This window comes from Nematostella vectensis, chromosome 1 (assembly GCF_932526225.1).
Source record: "Nematostella vectensis chromosome 1, jaNemVect1.1, whole genome shotgun sequence".
NCBI classification, from domain to species: domain Eukaryota; kingdom Metazoa; phylum Cnidaria; class Anthozoa; order Actiniaria; family Edwardsiidae; genus Nematostella; species Nematostella vectensis.
Genome location: NC_064034.1, coordinates 18,317,414 through 18,333,462, shown reverse-complemented (window position 1 = coordinate 18,333,462; position 16,049 = coordinate 18,317,414). Strand labels below are relative to the sequence as shown.

Below are 16,049 nucleotides of genomic sequence, written 5' to 3'. Positions count from 1 at the left end.
CCTCCCCCATAACCTCAAGGGTGTTAATTTTTGACGCACCGATGTCCAGTTGGTGGACCAACCAGCATTCCTAGCATTGCTGTTCCAAGTTCACGCAGGTTTAATCGTCCGCGAACTTCCACAAGCTTCTAACAGGTGGTCATAACTACGGAGGCCTGACCTATCTACTCTTGCGACAAGAATTCTGCTGGTTCTTCAACTATCAGGTTTGGCCTCGAAATTAAGCTCAGCCGGAAAGTTCACCTTTCCACGATGGAGACGGGTTCTTGTAGGAATACTAAGCTGTTTTTTAAGCTATTTGGGTTTGTAGGCACTCTTTGCGTAATTGGTATTGTAGGGTATTATTCTGGAGCTGAAAAGAAATTGGTATCGTTGTACACGGATATATCGAAACGGTAAGAGAAATAGTTAATCTTGTTACACTTAAACTATCGTGTATATTATTTGATATTTTTGTTTTGAACAATATTTTATAAACAATTTAGATTGGCATTTATTTTTACTTTGTAACATTAAAGCATTAAAATTCGTAAGATTTTCATCAAAAACTATAACCAGTAGGGTTTTTTTTATCAAGAAGAATATATCAACCATCCTGAAAAGTCGTAAATTTGTCGTTTTCGAAATTTTAGTGGAAAAAATTCTAAGACAAAACAACAGTAGATAGTTTGATCAACAATCATTCAAGATTTTCACTACTTTAATTTGTTATGTGTTTAGTGTAAATCAGGGTCAAGTTACCAAAGTGGATTTAAACAATCTCGATCCCATTTTTTCCGGGAATTCGATTTATCCGACCTCGAGTTGGAGTCCGACCCTAGCGTGTTCTACTTCATTAACAATAAGTTCGACAATTTCGGCAAAGTGTTTTTTTAGTCAAATGGAAAATGGGGGAAAGATGAAGTAAGCGTTATCTGAGTTCAGCTCAAAAGTTATTTCATTCGATATCCATTTACCTACGCGTTTATCACAGTTTCTGATTAGTGAAATGCGCATGAATTAGAGAAGCTGAGATCTACGATAAATACCCGTTATATACCAGATCTCTTAAAATTAGTCCCATTTATTCCTTATATGCAAGTTCTGTTTAGCCGAGTTTACTGTTTACTATCGATATATCGCAATAATACAACCAAGCAGTCGTGACCTCGAAGCAGAATACTAAAATTTTACACCAAAAAGTGGTTGGTAGTCGACTGCTGGAAATCTTTCGTCCATATCACGACTTCTTCAAGCCAAACTCTGAATAGTCGGTTATCTAAGCACGTCATCACGGTCTGCCCTGAGGAGGTATTATAATAAGGACAAAATATCATATCAAGAAAATTCAGCCAAAAATTGCCGTTTTTGCCAAACGCGGTCACTTATATTAATAATAATATATTCCTTATTTGGAAAAGCTGCATGATTCTTGTCATTTTTACGGTTGTCGTATCGCAGGGGCTTCGTAAACTTTATGTCTTGTAATCAGAAGAGAAAAACAGTGACTGTGACCATATTTAGTCTATAGAGAAAGTGTCTAAAAAGAAACAAGATTCCTCGGTACCAGACCCCCAAAACGACAACGGTTTCATCATGTGTTGGCAGTATCGTACTTAGGGGAAAACAAGTGACTGTAGACTTTTGAATGAGTGCAAATTCCTTTGTATTCAAATCTACCCTACCCATCCATCGTCACGTTCTGCCTTTTTTTCCTGTCCACCTGTAGCTCGGCCGTGGTCGGACCACCCCCCGCACCACGTGAATTTCCCCATGCGGCAGTAGCCGCTGACCACGAGCTTTGCTCCAAGCTCGGCACGCAGGCGCTGAAAGATGGTGGCCATGCTGTTGACGCTGCCATAGTAACGGCATTGTGTGTAGGCGTGGTTAATCCACACTCCGCTGGTATCGGAGGCGGTGGCTTCATGGTGATTTACGATAGAGAGTCTAGTAAGTGCACACATGTAATAAACACCTAGAAGTACATTATGCGCAACACAGGCATGTAGATAGGCCACCAAAAATCGGCTTTAGAAAGATTCTCGCTACTTCTTACTGTAATTATATGGGCTTTTTATTTGATTTAATTTAGAGACTTCGGCTTCTATCGACTTCCGTGAGATGGCACCTAAACGCCTGACTTCCAAAGGCACCGAAGACATGCTACACGTACTTCATCTGATGAAAATGAGAGGTGGGTAGAGACAGCAAGACGAGTAAGGGCAAAGACATGCTACACGTACTTCATCTGATGAAAATGAGAGGTGGGTAGAGACAGCAAGACGAGAGGGCAAAGACATGCTACACGTATTTCATCTGATGAAAATGAGAGGTGGGTAGAGACAGCAAGACGAGTAAGGGCATAAGTAATAGGTTGCGCTTATAGAACAAGCCTGCTAATAGCGAGGATATAGAGCATGGGGTTACAGAGGCTGACAACAAGACGAGTGTATGAATGCCGGAGGTACAACAAGACCTTTTCCTGCTATAATAGCAGGAAAGTAATTGGGTAATAGAGGGGGCATAAGCAAAAAGGTCAAGCCTGTAGAATGAACGCGGACAACAGGTTAAATCTATGGAATAGGTCTAGGAAAAGTAAGGAAATAGATTATATTGAAGGTAAGCCTTGTAGATGGCCCGTTAACATTAGGGACAAAGTTATCTGTGACAAATATGTACAATAGGAGAGATGAGAGGGGGAAGTATTTCGCAAAAAATGACAAATATTTAGGGTATGTATGGGTGGCGGAGTGGAAGGTCCTGCAATATTGGGGACAAAAGTTAAACTAAGGTAGGAAGATAAAATTATTTGTATTGGAAGGTGAGCGAAGCTGACGCTTTCCACTACACACTTTCAATCCAATTATTTTACCAAGGGATTGAGGGAATTAGGAAGCAACGAACGCCATAAAAGGCTGGCAGTCAGCTAGCTTTAATTTGTGGTAGCCTATCTGAATAAGATTATCAATTGAGAAGCTATCATGTTGGGAGCACTGCAGATTGTCACGTCACGCATGAGGTCACGCATGAGGCATAAAGGAGCGGGACAGAGGCGGGTATACGGATAGAAAAGTAAACGGTACCATTCGGCAGTAAAGTGACAAATATATAGCGACATTTCTCATCAATTTTATACCATATTAAACAGTTTTCTAGGCCTACATTTTCAAGTCTCCTCTTTCCCCTGCAGAAATGAACACAATGCGGCCGAGTGAAGGCTTGATGGTCGGCGTTCCCGGCGAATTGCGAGGCTTTGAAAATGCGTGGAAGAAGTACGGAAAGCTCAAGTGGGAGAGGCTTTTCCAACCCGCTGCTGATCTCTGCAAGAAGGGGTATAAGGTGCACCCGTCCCTAGCGACGGCTATTGCCAAGAACGCCCTCAACATCACCAACAGCAACTCTCTAGGGTGAGATAACTACCATACACCCTTACCACCGCCACCAACAAATTATTAGGTTGAGCGCACATTTACCACCACCAACAACAACTTACTAGGGTGGGTACCATACACCTTCACCACCACCACCACCAACAACAAATTATTAGGTTGAGCGCACATTTACCACCACCAACAACAACTTACTAGGATGGGTACCATACACCCTCACCACCACCACCACCAACAACAACAACAAATTATTAGGTTGAGCGCACATTTACCACCAACAACAACAACTTACTAGGGTGGGTACCATACACCCTCACCACCACCAACAACAACTTACTAGGAGTACCATACACACCTACACCCTCGCCATCACCAACAACAACTTACTTGGGTATTGACACTTCCAATATCACAAACAGTCAAAAAGAGAAGAGTAATGGAATCTGTCGTGTGTTGGTAGAGGGGTATTGTGTAAAGAGGAGCAGCCAATGGCGTTTTTATCTTTTGTTCTTCTCAGTAAAACCACAAATGTTCCTATTATTGAATACTTTTGGTACTGAATGGCCTACAGGGAGATCTTTACTCGTAATGGAAAAATGCTAGTCGAGGGTGATATTGTCAAGAGACCTGTGTACGGAAAGACCTTAGAGGAAATAGGCAAGTCTGGTGGTGCAGATATCTTCTACAACGGCAAGATGTCTAAGACAGTTGTGAAAGACATAAACGGCGAGGGGGGCATCTTCACCCTTGACGACCTAAAGGAGTACATTGCCGGGGATGTTAAACCTGTCATAGCCTATCTGGGTCACATGAACGGAGCCAAAATCATCACCCCACCCCCACCCGCAGGGGGAGGTGCTGTCATGTCGGAGGCACTGCAGATTCTAAGTGGTAGGTCACGTGACATGGGGCTCTCTTCCATAGATATTGGAGAGGACCCTTCATTCCCTGCTACTAGCCAGTAATTTTCATTGTAAACTCCTTTTATGAGATTGCATACCGTATTTGGAAAGTCCACTTTCCAAATATACAGAGAGCCTCGTTTTCTTTCGTGGCAGCCATTTTGAATATACCCAAGGAACCTTTGTTTTCTATCACCACAGGCATTCGCGCGTGCTCCTCGCCCGAGACTCACACATACCATTTAGATAAGGGACAACTGTTTGATCTTGGAGGGAGGGAGGGGGGGGGGAACTCGAGGCCCGCAGTTCCCGTTATCCCATACGTTACTATTGGTACAAGAGGCTCGCTATTGCAAAGGCCGAAGGCACGACTAGCAAATTCCAAACAGCGGTAGAAGTACCCCCTTATCCACTACAGAGACTTCCGCGCAGGGCAAGTCTGGTTATCCAATCGGAACATGACAATAACCTTTATGTGCTTTTCTGTACCTATAGGATACAACTTCAAGCCATCGGATCTCAAGGACCACCCTGGGTTGACATACCACCGCATGATTGAGGCGTTCAAGTTTGCACACGCTAGTCTGACGTATCTTGGCGACCCACGGTACATGAAGGATGCCAACAAGGTAACTCGACAACGGTGTGATGTCACGTCCCGGTCGGTGAAAAGGCGATTTCGCTGAAAAGTCATGTGACTTTTTAAATGACACATTCAAGCCACAGAAATGGCTGCTCCCTTGAACCAGAGAGCCACGAAAAATCTTTCAATGAAAATAAGCTCTTTCTGACAAAGAAACTTTCTGGCTTATTCGTAAGCGCTAAATTAGTTTTTGTTATTGTGCTGTTAATGATTTCCAAATCATTTATATGGTCAATCTGCCATTTTTTAAATGAAAGCGCAATAATTCCCCCCTTCCAAGGGGGGTGGGGTAAAAAGGAGTTATACTAAAAATATGTCGTTAGCACATGGAAACCCTTTTCCAAAATCAACATTTAATTCGCACTAACATTTAATAGATCGTACCCAAAAAGTCACGTGATTTCTTAGTGGAAGTTAAATATTAAATTAATGTGTCCATTTTTGCTTTTAAGCTCTACCAATATAAGCTGTGTGATATCTAAATTTTACCCGACTCCGAATTCGACCACGAGACCTCAGCCTTGAAAAGCTTGAAAAGGCCGTGCAGCTAAGCTGTTTAATCTCGCTTCATCTCTTTTTCCCTTTCTCCTTCTTGTCTTCATATAATTCTGTTTTCACCTACAGGTCGTGGAGAAAATGGTCGATCAGACACACTCCAACAACCTTCGCAAGTTCATCGACAACAGGACCCATCCTGTCAAATACTACGGACCCATCAACTACCGGACTGACGTCACATCCGGTACAACTCATCTGTCTGTTGTGGATGCTGATGGCAACGGGGTGTCTCTGACCAGCTCCATCAACAAGTAGTGAGTTGGCATTTTGTGGGGGTGGGGGTGGTGGGTGGTGTTGCAAGCAGTAAGGGACTGGTAGCGATTGCTTCAAAAATAGTGGAATCGAGCAGCAAAGAACGTGTTAACATTTTTTTAAATGCAAAAAGGTTTAGTTTTTGTATTGGTGTGTGGATTACTATCAGACAAACTCGGAATAGTGATCTTTGGTGGGCGAAGGGCAAATTCCAAATACCTTTTCTCTAACTTTTCCTTTAATGTCTGGATGTAGTGTTAGGTGGTGGAGGGGTCTTATTTTAAAAATACAAAACGTTCAGAAATCGCTAACAATGTCCCCCGCGACGCTTTATATCACAATGATGACTTCCGTTTTGGCGTCTTCAGCTTCGGTTCCAAGATTCGTTCCAAGAAACTCGGAATCATCTATAATGACCAGCTTGCTGATTCCATGAACCACTGGGTGAACGAGTATGGTCTTGTACCAGACAACTTCCTTCCTCACCGCAAGCCCTTGTCCCTGGCGTGCCCGGCCATCATAGTAGACAAGGACGACAACCTACAGATGGTGATCGGCGCAGCAGGAGGGCGATACATCCCCACTACGTTAGCGCAGGTAATATGATACATCCACACTACGTTGGCGCAGGTAATATGATGCATCTGTACTACGTTAGCGCAGGTAATATGACACATCCACACTACGTTAGCGCAGGTAATATGACACATCCGCACTACGTTAGCGCAGGTAATATGATACATCCGCACTACGTTAGCGCAGGTAATATGACACATCCGCACTACGTTAGCGCACGTAATACGATACATCCGCACTACGTTAGCGCAGGTAGTACGATACATCCACACTACGTTAGCGCAGGTAATATGACACATCCGCACTACGTTAGCGCAGGTAGTACGATACATCCGCACTACGTTAGCGCAGGTTATATGACACATCCACACTACGTTAGCGCAGGTAATATGACACATCCGCACTACGTTAGCGCAGGTAATATGATACATCCGCACTACGTTAGCGCAGGTAATATTATATATCTTCACTTCGTTAGCGCAGGTAATATGATACATCTTCACTACGTTAGCGCAGGTAATATGACACATCCGCACTACGTTAGCGCAGGTAGTACGATACATCCCCACTACGTTAGCGCAGGTAATATGACACATCCGCACTACGTTAGCGCAGGTAATATGATACATCCCCACTACGTTAGCGCAGGTAATATTATATATCTTCACTTCGTTAGCGCAGGTAATATGATACATCTTCACTACGTTAGCGCAGGTAATATGATACGTCCGTACTACGTTAGCGCAGGTAATACGATACATCCGCACTACGTTAGCGCAGGTGATACGATACATCCGTACTACGTTAGTGCAGGTGATATGATACATCCGCACTACGTTAGCGCAGGTAATATGATGCATCTGTACTACGTTAGTGCAGGTAATATGTTACATCCGCACTACGTCAGCGCAGGTAATTAGACACATCCACACTACGTTAGCGCAGGTAATATGATACATCCCCACTACGTTAGCACAGGTAATATGACACATCCACACTACGTTAGCACAGGTAATATGACACATCCACACTACGTCAGCGCAGGTAATATGACACATCCACACTACGTCAGCGCAGGTAATATGACACATCCACACTACGTTAGTGCAGCTAATATGATACATCCCCACTACGTTAGCGCAGATAGTACGATACATCCCCACTACGTTAGCGCAGGTAATATGACACATCCGCACTACGTTAGCGCAGGTTATATGATACATCCACACTACGTTAGAGCAGGTAATATAATACATCCGCACTACGTCAGCGCAGGTTATATGATATATACATCCGCATTACGTTAGCGCAGGTAATATGATACATCCGCATTACGTTAGCACAGGTAATATGACACATCCACACTACGTTAGCGCAGGTAATATGATACATCCACACTACGTTAGCGCAGGTAATATGATGCATCTGTACTACGTTAGTGCAGGTAATATGTTACATCCGCACTACGTCAGCGCAGGTTATATGACACATCCACACTACGTTAGCGCAGGTAATATGATACATCCCCACTACGTTAGCACAGGTAATATGACACATCCACACTACGTTAGCACAGGTAATATGACACATCCACACTACGTCAGCGCAGGTAATATGACACATCCACACTACGTTAGTGCAGGTAATATGATACATCCCCACTACGTTAGCACAGGTAATATGACACATCCACACTACGTTAGCGCAGGTAATATAATACATCCGCACTACGTCAGCGCAGGTTATATGATACATCCACACTACGTTAGAGCAGGTAATATGATACATCCGCACTACGTCAGCGCAGGTTATATGATACATCCGCATTACGTTAGCGCAGGTAATATGATACATCCGCATTACGTTAGCACAGGTAATATGACACATCCACACTACGTTAGCGCAGGTAATATGATACATCCACACTACGTTAGCGCAGTTAATATGATACATCCCTCTACACCTCTAAATCGCTCTCAATCATTCCCAGAGTCCCAACGAAATTGGAGTTTTTGCTCAGAGGTTGACCAACAATATGTGATTTTATGCCTCTAGGTGATAATGAACTACTACTGGTTTGGCCTAAACTTGAAGAATGCGGTAGCTAGACCCAGGCTCCACTCACAGCTCTTCCCAGAAATGGTTCTAGTCGAGGAAAACTTTTCCCACAAGCTCATAAAAAAGATCAAACGATTTGGCCATCGTTACGTTACCAATGATACAGCCCTCTTTACTGGTAAGAATAAGTAATACGGAATTCCGCTCAATCCTCGTCTTAAAGAATGTCGATCAACCACTCCTTTGTTATTGTTTACGTTGGAAAACGCAATGGTCTGTTTGCAAGAATACTTCGAAATAGTCATCCACGATTAAAGTCTGATACTTTTTTAATGATATTTGATTGAAAGCTTCTCAGTTACTTTGAAATTCATGGGCTTGAAATGGCCCATAAAATAGATTCTTTGTGTGACTCGTCATTGAGCGGGAGAATAGAATGGCGGCGTGATTGGCCTTCTTTAACTGAAGAATAATCACCAGGATCTCTCTGCTATTATTTCCACAGGAACCCCGACACAGATCATGGGTGTAGTGCAGGTTATTGTTCGTGAGAAGAGCGGTAAGCTGCTGGCGCTAGCAGACTACCGCAAGGGCGGCATCGCTGACGGGTACAAGAAATAAAAATATGGACTTTTATATATTTTCTTCTTGATTGTATAAATGACAATAGTTGGTGGTGCCTGGGAGAAATGACTCCGAAAGCGTCCTCATTAGCTGCTTTTTAAAGAAAGGGACAAACCTGTGTGTACTTGTACCTTTTTCTGAAAAGCAAATAAAAGTGTGTTTTTTTCGATGTGTTTGGTTTCAGTTTCCGCAGGGACCACGAAATTTAAAAATTAGCCCTTTACCGGTAGGTTTGTTTTATCTACATTAATAATTAGGGGGTTTCCATTGAGCATGCCACAGGCGGCCCAAGTTCATTATATTTACTGTTTTGATGGGGATTGAAAAGTTTATAAACTACTGGTCTGTTCATAACTTTAAATCGGTTATCGATAAATAAAATAAGCCCATCAAAAACGGATGATTAAATATTATCATCCGAAAACATGAATAAAATCGGATGAGATTTGAGACTACTAGACGCCAACTTTATAATGAGTAAAATGAAAATACACTATAAAGAATTACTAACAAGCCTCCTTAACTGGGAAAGCTGCTATGTTTGGGGGGAGGGTTGAAATTTTTTGAGCGTCGATTGGGGAGGGCCTCAAATTTTAATAAAGGGTTTAGGTGAGAGCCTTTTTGAACAGGTATTCTGATCAATTTCCGAGCCTCCTAAAAGACTGGAATTAATTTTTTTTTTTCTGGGGACAACCTCGTACCCCGAACAAAATAGATAAATGAATGTGATGTGCCATCTGCTTGCACTTTCATGATTTCGTTTGGCTGGCGTTGAATATCATTATCCCTTAAAGTGTGGCCTCTACCATATTCACATTTTGCAGTTTTGATTTTATTAACTTCCATCGCTGAATTTACGAATTTCGATTGATGTCAAATCCCCCCTACAAACTTTTCAGATTGGGTTTTCAATTTAGGTTTTAACAATATTAGCTTTTCACATATTTGAAAATGGCAATATGTTAAATGGGAGCATGCCTAAGTCACGTGTCTAATTCACTGAGCCCGCAGAATGGCCTATAGATGTTGCGGTGTCCCTGCCATTTGTCGTGTATATTTGTAATTGTTTTTATTCATGTTTAATGGCAAAGCTAATAAAATAAAATAAAAAATGCCCAAGACCCTCCTATACATTATTATTTTACACCCCTGAAAAATAGGCTCAAAATCAACTTTTCTCCTGGCTTGGTGGTGTTTAAAGCTCCATGTCTATGTCACTGCCCCCCCCCCCCCCCCTCCCCCACACACAATAATTTTATATTTTTTTTTTGTTCTGTGGGAGGGCCTTAATTTTTGGTATCCTTTTCGGGGGAGGGTCACCATTTTTGTGCTTTAGATTGGGATAAAGGTCGAATTTTTTGAGCCAGATAAAAATTTAAGTTGTCAGCCCTACCCCCCCCCCCCCCCCCCCCCCCCCCTCCCCGATAAATAATGACCTTTCTCTTACGTTTCAACGAGAATCAATTATATCCAAGCCTTGATTTGTCCGCGAATGGACTGAATAAATAGTAGAATGAATAGTTGCAATATCAGATGCTCCTAAGTAGGGAGGGAGGGGGGGGGGGGGGGGGGGTACAGGAGAGCATGTTCTCCTGGTAGGGGCAATCAACTTCTCTACATTCTGTATTATACAGGTGTCACCGCTATATATTCGAAATATTCTTCCCTCGCGGCTTTTCGCTGGTAGTGCTTGTCAAAGACAATCATCTATCGCGGTTTTAAAAATCCGTTTCATCATGGCTACCCGGTCGCTCGCTGGGACGCCTGTGGAGTTTGAGTAAGGAGCAGTCATCGAGTCACGCGGGAAAATCAAAATGGTGGTCACAATGACTCCGGTGGGGGGATGGGGGGGGGGGGGGGGGAAACTCAAGCGAAAGGTAATTACAGTAATGTGAATGGGTAGAATATCCCATTCCAATGATTTTTGCTGAGGGGCTTGAAAATGAGTACAGTATATAAGTTGTAGGTTTTTAGTAAGCTTGCGGTAACCCTAGCCGGTATATTTTTAAGCTAAAACTCAGAATTATTTGCAACTAGGAATATTATAGAGCTAGGGAGCTTTGAAGCCGGCCGTCGTATTATCCATGAGCCGTATTAAATGCAAATACATGCCAATGAATTAAGTCGATTGTTTCATCTTCATTTGCTTTGAATACGGCTCATGAATAATACGACGTTTGAACTAAATGTGGTATATATTCAAGTCTAGCCGGGAGCTTTTTCTATCTCAATTTTACCTTCGAGGAATAGTCTCTTTTAGAAATCAACAATCCCGTCACCCCGCGTAGAGAGTTGCACCATCACCACTAGCCCAAGCAGACATACGACGTAATCTGCTTACGTACAAATCCTGTTCTAAGTGCGCTTTTGGCAGTTTTGCCCGTAAGTCTTTTATCTCTGAGTGGGCTCTTTCCTTTCAGTCAAACAAACTGCTTGAATGATTAGTTTTCAGTATGACCCCGTCGATAGCGAGGTTTGAGTCAAAATGGCTAGCTAGCGTGCACAAAGAAATAAACTCCCATAAAGCTAGATTCAACTGCACACTTCATTACATTGTTATTATAGTTAGTTTTAACTTAGGTGGTGGAGGTTGATAAGTAGGGGGTGGAAGTTATTTTATTATATTAGTTCAACCAAACTTAAAATCAACCTTTCTACTATGGTGCTGAAGAAATTAGAAATGTTTTGATTTTTGCTGTGGTAAAAAAATGTCAGCCAAAGCATTGCATTATGGTTAGGCATAATCTGTACTCTTTAACAACAATGGCAGAATATTTATGGAGAAAAAACACTATGTATATTGTTAAAGGTTAAAATTAGCAAACAATCTAAGTTAGGTCTATTGATAACTGTGACAATGAAAGAATGTGAAATGTTTTTCTTGTATTTTGATTGTGCTGTCAAGGTGCCTTGTCTGTTGTGAATTGTCAATGATATATTTTGAAGCCAGAAACTGTCAAAATTGCTGTCATCTTTTGCAAATATCACTTTGATAAGATGAGCTCCAACTGACAGCGGGGAAAAACGTGAAAAAACTCTTTAAAAGAATCCAATACGCATTCTATATTTAGTTCATTTTCTGAAAAAAATAATTTGACTGGTAATGGCTGGCATCCCTCTGCAAATTGTTGCATTTCTAAACATACTGATAGGTCAATTGGTTAGTAATTATCTTTTCTTTTTCTCCATTATTGAACTGTGTAGCTATTACTCTCCAATTCTGTGAAACAAAGACTCTTTCCTAAAGAATGATAAACAATTCTTAGACCACGATACTTGTTTTGCTTACACTGCCAGGCAAAACACTACCAACATTATTCTTATGGGCTATTTGACATCTTTTATGTTTGGTCATAACGAGTTTTGTCCATCAGAGCTCAGACATTCTGCCGCCGTGATTTTAAATAACACTCGTTGTTCACGAGTTCATAAGATCCCCGCGAAGATAGCAAACCACACAAACGGATGAATTTTTCTCTCTCTTATTTGAATCTTGTCTATCTTATCTTTTTTCCTTTTCAATGATTTAACTTGATTAATAGTGAATCAATTCCTCTATTGTGCCGCTAACCGAGCTGTTCTTTGTAAGACCTGATTGAATCACATGTTGCGATAGTGATGATACGCCCGAGATAGCGAGATTTTCTTTCCTAGCGAGTAATATCTCTATTCATAACACCATTATCTCTTTACCAAGTGTTAAAATGTTACGTTTTCTTACTTAGAATCTGAGAAAGGCACGCAAAAGACCTCACCAGGAATAAAGCAGTACTCAACAAATTAAAAAACGAGCGTTGGCATCATCACACCGTCTCCCATGTGATTACCATTAACAAAATGCAATTTAGATTCACGCGCATTCAGACAAAAAAATGACGACACGAAATTTGGTTTTCTTATGTTTTATTCACTTCAAAATCTCTCTCGAAAAATACACAATTTATTCATTTTTCGCTGTACAGCAAAGAACAGTAACAAATCAGTTCCATTTTCATTTATTCTTTCATCACGAGATCAAGCGAATCTCCGAGTAACTACCTAAACAGCTGCAATTTATTTACAGTTTTAGTACAGAGAAAATGAAGGCTCCCATGTGAGCAATCTGTGTCCCATATTTTATATACAATTCAAACAATTATCCCAGCTTTTAGCAAATAGCGCTGACTCCTCTTCAAATATCAAATATATTATGTACAAACTCTGTTCGAAAAATATTAACCTAACTAATAGTTTCGATTTAATTTGAATTATCTGTGCGTTTGAAGTAAGCGGTATATGCCGCACAAGGCTGTCTTTTGTGATATAGCCTGGGCGTAACATGAGACGCGTGGCTGAAAGACGAGAGTAACACAACCACGGGTAAACATTAAACTGTGGCTAGCATTTACACGGCCTCAAACCCTTTCGATAGTCCTTGCTCATTGCGCACAGAATCAAAGGGTTGACGGCACTGTTGGTGTACAATAGAGAAATGAGAACAACTAGACTGATCTCTACTTGTTTATCTCTCTCTTTCTGCGCGAACTCTAGGTACAGCCCGTAGATCAGATACGGCATCGAGCAGACAGTGAACGCGATGATAATGACGATCAACATCTTAACCAGTTTTCGCTTCTGCTTGAGGCGAGCGAACGATTCCTTGTTCAGCCCTATAACGTTCTTATGTATGATGCGTACCTTCCAGAGCGTGGAAACAATCATGCTGTACGAGTACGCGATAATGAACAGCGGAATAGTCACGAGTAGACTTATTGCCATCATGTGCACTCTCCGATGCAGTGTGTTAGGCCAGTACGGGTAGCAAATCTTCACGCCTGTTTCTAACGTAATAAGCTTTAGTAAGAAAGACATTGGAAGGCCACAGATGAGATAGGATAGAAGCCAAATGACTATAATCGCCACTTTGGCCTGGCCTTTTGTAAAGCGTTTTTTTGGTGTAACAACAGCGCGAAGTCGATCAAGACTTATGATTGTCAGAGTCATAATAGAAACCATGAGAAAAACGTCCCCCAGCGGAAAGAATATTTTACAGGCCATTTCACCAAACGGCCAGGAAGCTAATTCCTGTAATAACCCAACAGGCAAACTTAGCACCAGTACGGCAAGATCACTTAATGCTAGATTCGCTATGAAGAAACTGCTGGTTGTCTTGTTAGCTCCTTGCTGCATTACTCCGTAGATCACGATGCAGTTGCCGAAAAAGCCGATGATGAATATGACGGTATAGAGTACGAGCATGAAGATCGTGTACAGCGGTAGAGTAATCTCTGCCGTGGCATAGTCCGGCATCCCCTCCTCATTCGCCGACACTGTGTACGCTAGACTCGTCCCATTCAAGGACGAGCTAACAATTCCACCATCCTCGCTGCCCTCCATTTAGCAACGAGTGCTCTCCGCTCTCTATGTACCTTACTGTCGTAACCTGTTTGTTTTGTTTCGTATGTCGAGAGGGCTAAGGAAGCCTTTTGACCACTTTGCTTTCAGGAGGTCTTCCAAGACTGTCGTGCTGTACGCGTTCTCCGTTTGAATGTGTCGACGCGAAGTTTGGGCTAGAAGAATGTCGTAATAATCTCTTAGATCTTGGCAGTCGAGACTGCTCTGGTTAAGGTTTCCCTCTCCCGAGTAATTAACTTGCCCTTCATAGTTGTCTTATCAGATTGGAACTTCTCGTCCCTCTGCCATTGTTAACGGAAGTCCGAGCTTGCTTAAGGCTAAACCAAAAGCTGCTTACAGTAAACAAGGGAACGTCTTCAGTCTTCCCATGCAATCACGGCAGCTCTTGCGAATGGCTCGGGTTTTTGTGGCGTTGAGGCGACTTGCTGTCTATTTGTGGCAGTTCTTAATCTCGGGGGGCAAGCCGATACAAGAATGTAATAACCTTGAATAAACAACTCAAGGAACTGTCGTAATGTTTACACTGGGTCTCCGTCCATCTTGAATTACGGCATACTCAACGGGCAACCGGAGCCCGACCACTCACGAGTACAAGCATCACACAATGGCTGTCAATTCAGGGCGCGAAAAGTTCCCGTCATTCGTGATAGCTCTGCGCTCTCTGATGAACGCTTGGCTGTTGTCACATGCTAATGGCCCATTTACACCATGTGCACAGCAGATAAACAAGGGAACTAAAGCAGAGCAGGGCATATCCGCGTTCGCTTGACGGCTTTCACATGTCGTATCAGTTCCATGTTGTCGGGTGGTTTTCGCGCGTTAGAGGAGACATGCTGTCTGAGCGCTGACTTTTCTGATAAGCACAAGCTGCGATAACACTACGACGCTACGCGCATTTTTTATTTAACGTGACTCGCGGCACACGCAATTGCTCTACACCCCAGAACTTGGGGTCTTGATACTGCAGATAAATGCTATTGTAATATGATTCCTAACGGAGAATAGAACATGTACCGCTGTGTGATAATGTGAATGTGTTTTCACATCCGGCCATCAAGTTTTAGAAAAGCAATGGAAAAAATCGCGTATATTTTGCGAAAAAAGTATTTAGCTAAGGAAAGTTTGGAAATTGCGTCTGCGAATGATCGAATTGATCTATCGGTAAATTTCACGGGGCTATATAACAAGATCACTGGCGGTATGCTACAATGCCACGCCAGTCGGATCTTTTTACCGAGTGCTCTGTTGGTGGTTCGCCCTAGCCTTGTGCATCAAGCACTGGCCTATTGTCCTTATTATGGGCTGATTTGCGGTGGAAAGATCTCATTGAAGAGTTAACCTTTTCGGCGCGAGATCGCCTCCTGACCTAGATAAGTCGGACTGAACGGCGACGCTTAAATTGGCGGTTAAATATGAATCATTACATGATAACCTGGTTATAGCGAACCATGAACCTTGATAACAGTGACCACGTATTTAATTGTGATTATCGTCTGTTTTCTAAGACTTGTTCTATGGCGATGAATCTAACGGTCTCATTTTCACATCCACCTATGAAACCAAACCATGAGGTGTAATTAATTTTCACATATACATGCAAAAATTTGAAGAAGCTGACAAATAACAAAACGAATATTTTACAACCGGTACACTCTTTGTTTTCTAAGAACGTCT

The 16,049-nt window shown here is 42.2% G+C and overlaps 2 protein-coding genes and 1 long non-coding RNA gene across 5 annotated transcripts; 1 reads left to right on the top strand and 2 right to left on the bottom strand.

Annotated features, from left to right (window-relative positions):
* Positions 1 to 45: 45 nt before the first annotated feature.
* LOC5514431 (glutathione hydrolase 1 proenzyme) lies at positions 46 to 9,150 on the top strand. 3 transcript variants are annotated; one of them, XM_032384018.2, is made up of 10 exons: positions 46 to 395; positions 1,709 to 1,929; positions 2,072 to 2,173; positions 3,170 to 3,386; positions 3,940 to 4,259; positions 4,766 to 4,899; positions 5,538 to 5,725; positions 6,092 to 6,320; positions 8,355 to 8,535; positions 8,863 to 9,150. In XM_032384018.2, exons 1-10 carry the CDS (start codon positions 253 to 255, stop codon positions 8,976 to 8,978), a joined length of 1,851 nt encoding a protein of 616 aa, XP_032239909.2. In that variant the 5' UTR covers positions 46 to 252; the 3' UTR covers positions 8,979 to 9,150. The 3 variants fall into 3 exon arrangements, with proteins under 3 accessions (XP_032239909.2, XP_048582023.1, XP_048582028.1); XM_048726066.1 differs by lacking the exons at positions 46 to 395; positions 1,709 to 1,929 and having other exon boundaries at positions 2,173 to 2,243; XM_048726071.1 differs by lacking the exons at positions 46 to 395; positions 1,709 to 1,929; positions 2,072 to 2,173 and adding an exon at positions 2,284 to 2,311.
* Positions 9,151 to 10,612: 1,462 nt separating this feature from the next.
* On the bottom strand, positions 10,613 to 11,629 carry LOC116619317. The gene is made up of 2 exons (XR_004296640.2): positions 11,219 to 11,629; positions 10,613 to 10,745 (listed from the first exon to the last, which is right to left on the bottom strand). It is a non-coding gene; the product is annotated as an uncharacterized LOC116619317 (long non-coding RNA).
* Positions 11,630 to 12,867: 1,238 nt separating this feature from the next.
* On the bottom strand, positions 12,868 to 15,289 carry LOC5514466 (neuromedin-K receptor). Its single transcript, XM_001634565.3, has one exon. It carries the CDS (start codon positions 14,355 to 14,357, stop codon positions 13,359 to 13,361), a length of 999 nt encoding a protein of 332 aa, XP_001634615.1. The 5' UTR covers positions 14,358 to 15,289; the 3' UTR covers positions 12,868 to 13,358.
* Between the last annotated feature and the right edge of the window lie 760 nt (positions 15,290 to 16,049).

Excerpts from the sequence above, each read along its gene's own strand:
- LOC5514466 (XM_001634565.3), bottom strand. The coding sequence starts at position 14,357 with ATGGAGGGCAGCGAGGATGGTGGAATTGTTAGCTCGTCCTTGAATGGG.
- LOC5514431 (XM_032384018.2), top strand. The coding sequence starts at position 253 with ATGGAGACGGGTTCTTGTAGGAATACTAAGCTGTTTTTTAAGCTATTT. Across the intron at positions 2,174-3,169 it reads TCATCTGATGAAAATGAGAG|AAATGAACACAATGCGGCCG; the intron begins GTGGGTAGAGAC and ends TTTCCCCTGCAG. Across the intron at positions 5,726-6,091 it reads ACCAGCTCCATCAACAAGTA|CTTCGGTTCCAAGATTCGTT; the intron begins GTGAGTTGGCAT and ends TGGCGTCTTCAG.